We start from the raw sequence: 13199 nt of genomic DNA, 5'->3' as shown, positions 1-13199 counted from the left end.
CACACCAACTGTCTCACCAACAGTCTTGCCTCAGCTCTATCTCCTTCCTGGTCCTTTAACCTCTGATCAGCCCCCCTTCTCTGTGTGCCATACTAAGCTTTGGCATGGCCCACATCTCATGGCATTGAGATAATTGTTCCATTTGCTTACTCATTCATTCTTTCATTCAACAAATATTTATTGAGTACCTCCTGTCAGTGTTGTCTGTTGCTCCCATTGGATTTTAACTTGCTTTAGAGTAAGAGATCATGCTTGTTCTTGCTGTTTCCCCAATACCCAGTACTATGCCTGGCTTATAGTATGTACTCAGGAAAGGTTTGCTGAGAGAAAGCCTTTAAAAGATGTCTAATCCTAGAAAAATTTCATTTCAGTCCTCCTGTCCTTAGACACCAGGGAGTGAGAAACCTGATTCTTAGCCTTTAGCTTAGTGGGGAAACAGTTGTGGTTCTTGGTGCTTCACTCTCAGTGATCCCCTAAGCAGAGGAATTCATGTGGTAGAGCTCTAAATGCCAGCATCATTCATCATAAGTTGTGCCTGTTTATTCATTCTTTAGTAGGTATTCAGCACCAGCTTTGTTCTGGGAGCTAGAGCCAAAGACATGAATAAGGCACACACACATAAACCATGACCTCAAGAAGATCAACTGATTAGATAGCGAGATGGTGAATTAAGGTCAGAAGAGGTGACAGATCATGGGTGCGGTTCACTAAGAGCACCCAAAAGGGATTTTTAGGAGGAAGGGAAAGAACGGAAGGCTACCTAGAGGAGGCGGCATTTGAGCTAAGCCCTGAAGAGGTAGGATTTGGACCTGAGGAGGTGGGCAGGAAAATTTTCCCCATGAGCAAAGGCATAAATGTGAGAGATTGTGTTAGGGAGAGAACAAAGGTCATTTGGATAATTGATTTGTCATTAATTGGCAAGTGTGAGATAAGGATGACCTTCATTACCATGGCATGTCACTATGATATCTTTATTTCCTTCTCCCTATTATTCCCTCCTCCTGCCCCAAAAATAATTCTGCTAGGTTGCAATCTGAAAGACTTTGTCCCTTAAAGGACAGGGCTTGAGAAGCTTCTGTGGAGAGAAGCCCTGTCTAGTCAGGTCCACAATGTTCTTTGTTCTTCAGGACCCCACCCCTTTGGTTTTGCTTGAACTCAATTCCAATATCACCCTTCAGTGTCCCTGACCCCCACCTTCACCCCCCAAATGCACACACAGGGACCCTCCTTATAAAGCCATGTGCTGAGAGGGAGCCCACAGATGTCTCCCAGGTGGCCCATGAGTTTCTAGAAAATGTAGACACTGCAGGTTGCCTACTTTGTTCCATCAGCAGGAGGGCAACAAGGCAGATTAGTCACTCCATCATTTCATCTGTTAAGTCAACATCTATTTTCAGGTGTGGGACCCATAAAGGGACCTGGCCTCTCTGTCACAGGAAGAGAGAGAGTGCCATGGGTGACGGGATCTGCTGATCCTTCAGTCCTAGACCCACTCTCTCCCCTGAAGGCCTCAGAAGATAGGTCTACTTTGCTGCTGGAGGTTTAGTTCTTAATGCCAAAGATCCAGTTTAGCACATGTAATTCCCTTCGCTCCCATGCTTTTGTGTGTGCACACACACACGCTCGCTGCTACAGTCTTAGCAGGTCTTATGAACCGGTTATATAGATTAAATAAAATTCTCAACTGAAAAATGCTAAGGCATATAGGTCCCTTCCTGTCCAACATTGTCAGATGTACTCTGAAATGACTGTTTTCATCGTCTATTCTGAGCCATAACCACCCCAGAAATAGCTTTAGCAGGAAAGTGCTTTTGTTAGACTAGCTGTAAATTATATTTCAAATGTCTGATGTTGTTTTCTAAAAAAATAAATAAATAAGTAAATGAAAGTCTAAAATTAATGACTGCTGGGGTTTGCTTTGCTTATGTGTACTGCTACAGATTTGGCTTCTTGCAGATGGAATTTCAGATCTGTTTACACTTCTGTGTTAGCTTTTTGGGAAAAAAAAAAACAGTTGAGAGATCTGGGAGGACAAATTTACAAAGTCAAACTTATTAAAACCATCAGCGAGAATCTCTTCTCTCTCCTACTGCCCTCTCTCCCTCCCTCCTTTCCTCGGTGCCCCCATTTTGTTTATTGTGGTTTTATCTGCTCTGCTTCAAAGTTAGAAGGCAACTGGTTCTTGCAGATGTAATGACAAGGTCACATATTCAGTTTCGCAAGCAGATGTTCATTCAGCCCCATTTCAGCAGCACTTTGTCATTCAGCCAGAGCAGACCTTGTGGGAACAGATTGGAACAACAAAAAGGATGGGACATAAAAATCTTGCAGAGAACCTGATCGCTTTTATGTGTTCAAAAAAGAGATGGAGGTGGGGAGCATAGCAAAGACAGAGAAATGTGCAGTGCAGAATTTCATGAGGTTTTGTGTGTGTGTGTGTGTGTGTGTGTGGTTTATTCAAGGATTATTATGTGTTGGATACAGTAAATCATCTATACACCCCTATCCAGGAGGTAATCTTCAGAATGCCATGCGTGGGTAGGTCTGACTTTAACAGCTGCTATACAGTAGCTATTTTGTTCTGCACTTAGAGACCCTTATCTGTGCTTTTGTTTTAAGTTATCTCAACTCATCTTTTGTTCCTCTATTGCTGTTCTCTTGGTTCTCAGTACTATTACAAGAGTAGCTAAAAATCAGTTATTTGAACTGATACCATGAGTTGTAACGATAGAGGAGGGCCTGTCATCTTGGTGGTTGACTCAGTCTCTACTTTGAGGGTGATGGCCTGTAATGGATTCAGCTCCTCTTGCCTTGTTCTAGGTTTCATATGCCCGTCCGAGCTCTGCCTCAATCAGGGATGCTAACCTCTACGTTAGCGGCCTTCCCAAAACCATGACCCAGAAGGAACTGGAGCAGCTTTTCTCACAATATGGCCGTATCATCACCTCACGAATCCTGGTTGACCAAGTCACAGGTTAAGTATTTTTTGTAATTTCTTTTCTTTGTGTCACAATGGCACCAGCCAGTGACATGTGGCCCATAGGAGCAAGGGGTAATAGTTGTTTAAGGTGGAGGGTATGGATCATGAGTAGACAGATTTTTGACTTGGGAGAAAGACCTCTTCTCAGTGAACTGCCCAAATTTAAAATGGGCCACGCTGAGAGGTAGTGAGTTCTCCATCATGGAATTGTTCCAGCAGCAGCTGAACCACTTGGCAGGATTATAAAGAAGATCGAGCATCAGGTTGGGAGTGAGGATGTACGACCTTCAAAGTCTCTTTTAACCCTCAACCAAGTAACAATATTTCTGTATATGAAAAGAACCTGTATTGGAGTTCTAGGTCCAATTCATAGCATTATAGTGTTAGAGGGAACCTCAAACTGCAGAGGTCCAAAATTGGGTCCCTGACTTCCCACCAGCTTCTTAGTAGCAGGTCAGGTATATGAACCCAGGATCTGGTACAGTGGTGCTTTATCCATAATAAAGAAGCATAACCACCACCTCTCAGTAAGAAATGTAAGGCCTGTAGGGTTCCATTTTTAATGACAAGGTGTTTTCACCCCCCATTTGACCCAATTTAAAAGTCATCCCCTGAGAGTAGTTTAGCACTTGTTTATGATTTGATCCATGCAACAAACCCTCACTGAAGCCAGCTCTGCCCCAGATACTGGCCAGGGGGAACCAGGACGAGGGGTGAATGAGGCACAGTCCCCGCACTCACAGGACTCCAGTGTGACGAATACCTGCTAGGGCCTTGTCCAAACTGTGAGGCTCAGAAGAAGGCATGCTGTGCCTGGGGGTGGGGGTAGGGTGGTTGTTGGGGCGCTTCCATTGAGGAAGGGATGTTTAAACAAGGTTTTGGAGGATGACTCACAGTTATCTGGCAAGAAAGAAGGATAGAGCATTCTAGGTAGAGAGGACAGCATGTGCCAAGGCATTGAGTCAAGGAACAATACAACCTGTTGAAGGAATGGCAGGCAGTTCAGAGTGGCTGGCATGAGGCTCAACAGGGGATTTGGCACCAGATATTGGGGAGGTTTGATGCCATACCAAGAAGTCTGGACTTCATCTGTATGTAATGTGGAGCCATGGAATGTTTTTTTTGTTTTTGTGGGTTTTGTTTGTTATTCTGTTTGGAGTGGGAGGCAGTGAGGAATCGGTGCCATCCACAAGAGACAAAATTCAAAATGTCCAAAAATGGTATAGAATGTAATATGACAGCGTTTGCTTTTCAAATAGATGGCTTAGTTGATAGGCATGGAGGACACTTTGGAGGACTAGATCCTGGACAGTGGGTAATCAGTTATGCAACCCAAGGGAGATGAGGACTGATTAGGACAGTAGCGGAGGCCTGCAAGAGACACCTGTGAGAGACCCCTTCAGTTCCATGAGTGGGAGTCATCTGACCAGAGCCATGAGGCAGAAATGTAGGCAGCTGTGTTTTGATGGGTGAGAGTGACTCGAGCTGAATGCAACTCTGACCCACAGGTGGGCTGAGTGCCACAGAATATCCATGGGGCCCAGTCCGTCTCTTCCCCAAGATGTTTACAGGACTGGTTTGTTCAATCTTTATGGAGGCTCTTTCTCTTTTTCCAGGGGTGTCCAGAGGGGTGGGATTCATCCGCTTTGATAAGAGGATCGAGGCAGAAGAAGCCATCAAAGGGCTAAATGGCCAGAAGCCCAGCGGTGCTACGGAACCGATTACTGTGAAGTTTGCCAACAACCCCAGCCAGAAATCCAGCCAGGCTCTGCTCTCCCAGCTCTACCAGTCCCCCAACCGGCGCTACCCTGGCCCACTTCACCACCAGGCTCAGAGGTTCAGGTAGGCATGCCCACAGGGGAAGGAGCCCTGCTACATGGTTACAGGGCTGGGCGAGGGCCAGGGACAGCCACTGACTCTGACGGATGGGGCAAGGGTAAGAACCTCTGGCCCCAGGAATCACTGTGTGAAACTCCCCCATGCCTCAGTTTCCACTCCTGTAGAAGGAGATGATTGGATCAGATGCTCTTCCAAACCCTCTCCCACTTCACCACCGTGACAATGTGGTTAAACTTTAGATTCCTTAGTGGAAACAAAATTACTGCTTTTAACCAAATAAGAAAAGTCAGTTTCAACAAGAATTAATCACAGATAAGTAACCACATTCAGCATACTTAAGGCTGGACAGTGTATTTTAATAAAGTCAAAGAGAAGAGTCGACTGGGAGGCAGATCCTTGCCAGAGGAAGTGTCTTTGCTTGTCCTCTTTTTCCCTCCGCAGGCAACTGTTGGGTGGGGAGAAAGGGGAAGGCACTCTCTTTGAGTATTACCTTTACCATGACTGTTAACATCACCAGACTCTGGGTAGACAAGGAGGAAGATTTTTGTCCAGGCCTTATTAGTGTTTCCTGCATCAGGTTCCCAAACCCCGGATGCTCCTGATGCAGTGGGGTAGTTTCCTTCGGGCACATTTTTTTTAAAGGCAGGTTTCTCTCCATGCAGGCAGTACCACCTTGACCAGCTTCTATCTGACAGGCAATTGGGGATGAGAGATGGGATATTTTTGGCCCACCCATGATGCATTTTAGATGATTATCCTATTCCACACATGTCCCCATTTCCCTTTAATGAAAGGGTTTTTCTCATTGTCAAATATCACATGGGAAGATAGTAGGCCCTTCATCTGGCCACAATCAGGAGAAAATATCAGCCTCTTTAGTTTCTTCCCATTCCCTGTGAATTTGAAATGGTTAATGATTTCATGAAGAGTCCAAGTCATCTAATTTTTATTTTGTGTGAGAGCACATGCAGTATTTATGTAAAAAGCCTCTCCAGCAGGCTTCTAATGGTGGAAACTATGGTTACTACTGCCCCATGGTGTGAGTAGCTTGTCCCCAAGTAAGGTGCTGAACGTGAGGAAGATTAAAACATAATGGCAGTTTGCTGGAAAGTGCTTTCAGGCTGTAAATAGTAAGCCAATTTTTAAAGATCTTAACCCCCAAAACCAATATACATTAATTAAATCTTCTTAACCATATATTTAATTAATGTAGCTAAGCTAAGAGAAAAGATAGGTTCTGATGAGCATTGTGTGCATGTATTGTTACTCTGGAGACCTTTATTCACAAGTTTAATTACAGTCAAAGGTGAACAATTTAAGAAGCTCTCCTTTTCTAACAATTGCACACACAATATAAAATAAAATCCCCACAAATGTTCTGAGAGGGGGGAGTGGGATTGATTCAGACGTTGAAAGAAAGGGAGATCATTAGACACTTTCTTTCAACTCTAGCATTGACTTGAACCTGAATTACTTACAGTTGGAGACAGGAAAGGGGGAAACTACTGGTGGATAAACTCCTAAGCATTGGGGAAAGTTGTTGAGCTTTTCTTCTTTGAAAATGGAGCATTCTTATTAATAGTTCCATTGAACGATCTTGCCATCTGTGAGGCATTAACCCAGAGACCCTCCTTCTCTTTGCAGGCTGGACAATTTGCTTAATATGGCCTATGGCGTAAAGAGGTAATTAAAACTCCACAGATTGCCAGATGTCCGTGTTGGCACAGACTGGGGCTAGAATTTTTTTTTTTAATTCACTAACTTTACTTTTTTTTTAATTCTTCCTTTTTCTTCCACCAGCATGTCAAATTCTTAATTTTAATTTCAGACCTCAGTTGGTTTTGTTTCTTTTAGGGCACACAAAGTGTGTTTGTGTGTTTCACTTTTTCTTTTATTTGCAGGTGGGCTTCTCCTATGGTTCAGGTGCCGCAGCTACCAAACCCTTGATAATCTGGTCTTCTGAATGGCTCCCTATGGGGGAAGTCTCGGACTCTTTGCTGGCTGATTTTGCAAACTTGCAGAGCAACTGTTTTGCATTAGCAATGCCAAGATTCAGTTAAGAGGGCAGATTCCAGCAAATCAAAATTAGAACATTTTGCTAATCATGGTTGACAATCTTATGATTGTCAGTGGAAAAATTAGATTTTGGACTACCAGCCCTGGCCAAAGCATGAATAAAAGCGTGGATGACTTTCTGATGCCTGCCCCCATCTCCGTGTGCATTTCACGGCAAGTCCTAAGCATGAAGTGTATCTGTGTGCACCTCAACCAGGGATTTCTTTTGTTACAGGTTTTAACAGTTATTATAAATCCTCCCTTGGTTGTATATGTATATGTGTTTTAAACTTGCTGTTTCTTTCATTTAAAGCCTTTCTGTGGGGGGTGGGGGCACAAATAGAGTCAAGGCTTTGGGGGCTCTCTGAATGCAGTTACAAGGGTGTTCCAGGCCCCTTCTGAAAGCAGAATCTAAGGAACTTGGGTGTGTTATGTCATTGTGTCCATGAGATTCCCATATGTGCTTTTAATAAGCTCCATTGAACTGCTAGGGACATGGCATCTTCATCATCTTGCTCAGTAGAGCTGCACGCTTTAATTCCCCTTCCTACAGTCAAGGGAAAGAGATGTGGCCTCTAATAGTCTGCGTCACACTCCCAACACTAGGCAGTTCTTTCACCAGTTGACCATGCATGGTAAGTACCCCTGACTCTGGAAACTGGCACACAGTGGAGGAGGTAGCTTGACTGCAGACTACACTATCTGAGCACCAGTTCTTACTGGGCTCTCGAATCTCAATCCCGGCACCAGAGAAATTAATAGTGAATTTTCTCCACCTGTTTAGCACACTGTTGCCTGTCCCCAGGCATTTTACATCTTTACTAGCTCTACCTGATACTTCTGCTCCTCTCTGACATTTGTGAGGTAGCAACAAATGTTATGAAACGAGTGATGCTTACTATGTAGGTGAGACCAGGAAAGACAGCTGTGGAATGCGTACTGCCACCTCCTCCAATCCCCACCCATAGAAGAGGAGACTTCACTTCAGCATTCTTTTTTTCCTATTTAACTCAGATTTGGATCCAGAATCCTTCCTACCAAAGTGCTCCAGATAGCCGTTACCAACTCTACAGTATCAGCTGAGTTGATATAATAAGTTCTTGGCTGTTCTCTACCTATAAACTGAAAGGAGTCATTTCACCAGTTGGAGGAGAGAAGGTTGAGAAGACAGGCTTCAGAAATAATGCAGATAGCAATTAGGCATGGGTTTGCCCTTCTAAGAGTCTTTACCGTGATAACTGAGGAGGGGGGAGAGCACTTTGTTTTGCTGTTTTTAAATGAGAAGAAAGATTACCTTAGTGAATAATAGAAAAAAAGAATGTCTATTGAGATGTTATGTTTAATGTACCTTCAGCAACCATTTGATTACCTAAATTCTAGTTAGATATAGAATTATTCCCTAAAATAGGACTTTCCAATCTCTAAGAATATTTCTTATTTTTAAAACAGTCTTATGTCATGCTTTACCCCATGCTCTTACTCAGTTTTCTCTTCCCCTCCTTGTCCCACCCACCTCCCCCAAAATACCCAACAGACTAAAAAGCAAACTACTCGTCAGTGTATAGGGTCAAAAAGTTTGGTATGAAATAAATATATTAACAAAAAATTTTCTGCTTTAGGCACTAGTAACCTAATTGTTTTTTCTGATGCATCCATCACAAATTACACATAAATTTATTTTACCAGACAGTGAATAGAATCTGAAGGGTTGTTTTCCCTTTCAAGATAATATGGAAACTGAGAAGATTTTGACGCATAATACAAAAGTAGTTGTAATAGGGCAAATAACAGTTTTCTGTTTTTCTAATATATAGTGATTCAAAATATATAACTTCAGAAACAACTTGAACTTTTGCTCCTCTGACACTTAGAAATAATCCAGATAATATAGCATCAATGGCTGATACATATTATTGTTACAGGGTTTTTTTCATTGGAACCCTTTTGAATAAATGTTAAGTAAAACGTGAGCCACCTATGTGATTAGTAACAAGGCATGTGTATTCATTCTCACTTACCTCTGTCCTCAGTCATACCAAGAGCTCTTTGACAGCTAGCAATCAAGCAACTGCAATGATGGTAGACTTGAGCACTTTCTAGGGCTATACCTTATTCTGCCTAAATATATATATATATATATAAATGATTTCCCAAGCATTGAGATCAATCGAAGTTATTCACTTATCTAATCAATAAATATTTATTGAGTGTTTTCTATGTATCAGTGTTTCTGTGAGATTCCTATAAGTGTTCCACTGAATAAATAAATAGATCAATAGAATGAATAAAAAGTCCCATATCCCAAGAGCTCCCTGTCTGTTGGTGGGGGGTTAGAGATGGGAGAAGTTGGATACCCTGTGAGCATGTCTGTGACAGAACTATGGCAGAACGTAGCTCAGGGAGCCCTGGGAATCCCTCATGGGTTTTTAGGAATTGACCTCAGCCTTTCTCTTGGCATGTAGGTGCCTTGACCAGTCTAGCCATTCCCATCAGAAGAAATGCCACAGACATTAGTTTTTGTATTTTTGTTTCTAAACCCTGCACACTCTCCTGCAAACACTCACTCAGCCCTCCGCCCCGTGTCTGTGTCTGTGCATCCGTTTGTTATCTGTGGTCAGACTGATGTCTGGACCAGTCCCCCCTTCTGCTTGTCCCCCCAGGTTCTCCCCAATCACCATCGACGGAATGACAAGCCTTGTGGGAATGAACATTCCTGGGCACACAGGAACAGGCTGGTGCATCTTTGTCTACAACCTGTCCCCTGACTCCGATGAGAGCGTCCTCTGGCAACTCTTTGGCCCCTTCGGTGCAGTGAACAACGTCAAGGTCATCCGCGACTTCAACACCAACAAGTGCAAGGGATTTGGCTTTGTCACCATGACCAACTACGACGAGGCAGCCATGGCCATCGCCAGCCTCAACGGGTACCGCCTGGGAGACAGAGTGTTGCAAGTTTCCTTTAAAACCAACAAAGCCCACAAGTCCTGAATTCCCCATCCTCACTTATTAAAATATATATATAAATATATACGAACAAAACATGTGCACACACACACATATACACAAAAGAGAGAGAAACAAACTTTTCAAGGCTTATATTCAACCATGGACTTTATAAGCCAGTGTTGCCTAAGTATTAAAACATTGGGTTATCCTGAGGTGTACCAGGAAAGGATTTTATAATGCTTAGAAAAAAAGTAAAAAAACAAAAAAACAAAAAACAGAAAAACAAAAAAATACCTTTGATGCATTGAATGTTCTTTCATAGCTGTCGTTGTTGAATATAATATACATAGATAGCGATGTGCAGGGATTTTTACCCAGCCAGCTAACTTTACTACCTTCCTTGAAGGTGGGTCTTTTTAAGATGACCATTCGCTCATTTGAAGAAGAAAAACAAAAAACAAAAAAAAAAAAAAAAACAATTTTTACAAAGAAATGGGATTCTAAGAAAGAAAAAAAGATTTTTCTTTTTTGTCAAAATGTTGATCCAATCAGATTGGTAAAAAAAAAAAAACCCACACAAATTAAAGAGGAATAATAAAAATTGCAAAAATGAAAAAAAAACTTTTGCAAATTTTTTTATTTTTCCTTTTTTCTTTTATATCATGTGAACTAAAACAGTCTTCTGTTAGGGGATGGGGGCCAGGGGGATACCTGATGACATTAACAATTTAATAACATTAACATTGTTGCCAAAGAGGTGGTCTCTTTGCTGAAAATGGGTTTCAAGAAAAATCTATTTTTATAAAATATAAAGAATTTTTACAAGAGAATCTGGATTTGAGAAAAAAATATTTTGACTGGCTAATTTAGGGGAAATTGACAACTTTGTCACGTTCATACTGCACTGGTAACTTTTTAGAGATCAAGATGTGTGTTTTAAACTGGATTCGTAGACTGTTTTTTGAAGGATGGGCTATAAACAGATGATCTTCATATCTTTTCATAGCATGTAATAAAAAAAAAAAACAATTATTAACTATAGGGGAAAGGAGTGTTCGTTCTACCCAGGGTACCACAGTTCCCCACAGTCAAAACCCAAAAGCAAGGAGATGAGTTGAAAGACAGTTTTTCTTTAAGTCATCAGTATGGGATGTCAGCAGAACAAAAGTTTAAAAGATTAATTTTCCTTTTAATCTAAAACTTCCTTAGTTTGAGCAGTAGGTGCTACGAAATTATTTACATATCTTAGTATCATAGTTAAATGTAATGTGTTTAGGAAAGGAAAACAAAAGATACATTTGCTTTAAATTCATTAAGGAATTTTCAAAATCACTTTGTAGCCCATGCTGATAGAATTGGGCTGTGTTGGTACATTTGAAACACTGTTTATGTTGCTTGAAACACTTATTTATTTAATCGCCAATGTGATGATGCCTATGGCCGAGATCAAATATAGCTAGATTGGCTAGACTACTTATTTGTTTACTTAAACTATGGGAAGAAGCATATTATCGTGTCATTCTGTTGTGTGTGTATGTGTATATACAATATAAATATATATATATAAAGTTATTTTTTCTTTTGGTTAATTTATTATAAGTTGTAACACTTGACTAGTTTTGTTTGTATATGTCTTAAAATGTTTTCTTATGATATTTAAGTGACAGTTAAAGAGGTATCAAGGTAACTTGTGTAGAACTATTGTTTGATATATTGTCATGTTTGTTGTGAATATTTTTTCTTACTGCACAGTAGAAAAATTAAACAACTGGGCCTTTATTTTAATGTAATTCAGATTGGGGAACACAAAACAGAGCTAAGGGAACAAAATGACTGAGGGAGCACTCTCCCATGTCCAGTGCACTGATCATTTTAGTATGTTTGTGCTTTGTATGGTTATATATTTAAAACAAAAACAAAAAAAAATACAAGGGTTCATGCTCTTCCCTGGGTAATAGAAACAGTTACTCGCTATGCATAATCTAGTTGATAGTTAAATTTGCTATTGCTTTTCTTGTCTTGTTATATAAAATCTTTTCAATACAAGTTTAGTCTTAATGGTAATAAAACGTTATGGTTATTTATAACTTGTGCTTATTTTGTGCATTTTTTCCCATGCTGAACCCACTAAATGCATGTAGACAGGACTGTTGTTTTCACACTGAAGAGGCAAACTTTGTAGTAGTCGTTGTAGTGGTAGACAGATAACTTAAAACCAAGGCTGCATCATAAGACTCCTCCTTTAAATTTTTTTTCTGTTTTTTTTCCTCTTTTCGGTTTTGAAAAAAAAAAAAAGACTAGATTTCAGTTCAGAGAACACTCGTTCAACATTCAGGGAAACCTCTTTTACATCACCTGCTATGAATGAACGCAGTTTGCTGGCAAAGTTTTGTTGCACTTGCTAAGCATTAATGGGAAAGGCATGCCAAAATCTCTTCTCTATAATGTGTTCACTCTTGGGGGAAAAAAAAGGAAAAAAAATCTTAGGACCAGGCAGTTGTATACTTTAGTTATAATGAATGACTTCATGTTAATCTTGCTAGTTTAGATGATTTCTGAGGGAAAGTATTGTAAATGTTTTTTTTCATAATCTTGTTGTGTTTGAATTATTTGTACTTTATCTGTCCAGACAATAAATGAAAGTGTGTAGAATGGATTTGAGCTTCCCAGATTTTTAAATGTGTTCATTCAAAAAATTTTTTCTGTAGCATCTTCAGATTTCCCCAATATTTTTATCATTAACCATAAAAAGATAGAGTAAAATTCCATTTTGTAATTTAGCCCAGTCTCCCAAAGTCAACTCAGTATTCTAAAGTCATTGCCCTAGTTCCATGATACTAAAAATGTGGTCCCCACCCAGCAGTATCGGTATCACCTGGGAGCTTGTTAGAAATGCAGAATCTCAGGTTGCATGCAAATCTATATTTAACCAGAATCTCAGGTGAATCACTGGTGTTCCAGAGTTTGAGGAGCACTGTCCTGGTTGGTGACAAACAACACATTTGGCATTGTTTGGCACTATGATGTATTAGTGTCTCATTAATTTATAAGCATGGTTGTGACATTCATAGAGGAGGGAGTAACCGTTTGCAGAACACTTACTGTGTGTCTAGCAGGCTGTGTGGTGTCCTCTGTGTTCTCTCACTTTATCCTCCCAGCAGTCTTAGAGGAACAGGGATATCACTATCCTCATTTTGCAGAAGACAAGGGTGGGGCTTAATGAGATTAAGTACCTTGCAAGGTCACACACTAGCAAGGTTCAAGCTGGGATTGAATCTGAGTCTGATTCTTCCACACAGCCCCTCAGCGATGAGATTGCAAAATTTGAGTAATATTAGAGGAATAGGCCATTTGTATTGGAAAGTGACAGCTAAATGAG

General features: G+C 40.8%; 1 protein-coding gene across 2 annotated transcripts in view; it reads left to right on the top strand.

Moving 5' to 3' along the window:
• The window catches only part of ELAVL4 (ELAV like RNA binding protein 4), an 85927-nt gene extending 73451 nt beyond the window's left edge, over positions 1-12476 (top strand). For both annotated transcript variants that reach the window (XM_012518821.3, XM_012518820.3), the window contains exons 4-7: positions 2821-2974; positions 4597-4822; positions 6464-6502; positions 9535-12476. In XM_012518821.3, coding sequence (XP_012374275.1) covers positions 2821-2974; positions 4597-4822; positions 6464-6502; positions 9535-9862 — 747 coding nt within the window. In that variant the 3' untranslated portion in view covers positions 9863-12476. The remainder of the gene's footprint in view (positions 1-2820; positions 2975-4596; positions 4823-6463; positions 6503-9534) is intronic.
• Positions 12477-13199: the final 723 nt, after the last annotated feature.

This window comes from Dasypus novemcinctus, chromosome 9 (assembly GCF_030445035.2).
Source record: "Dasypus novemcinctus isolate mDasNov1 chromosome 9, mDasNov1.1.hap2, whole genome shotgun sequence".
In the NCBI taxonomy this organism is placed as follows: domain Eukaryota; kingdom Metazoa; phylum Chordata; class Mammalia; order Cingulata; family Dasypodidae; genus Dasypus; species Dasypus novemcinctus.
The sequence above is the reverse complement of the archived record's forward strand: the minus strand, read 5'-3'. Positions and strand labels throughout refer to the sequence as shown.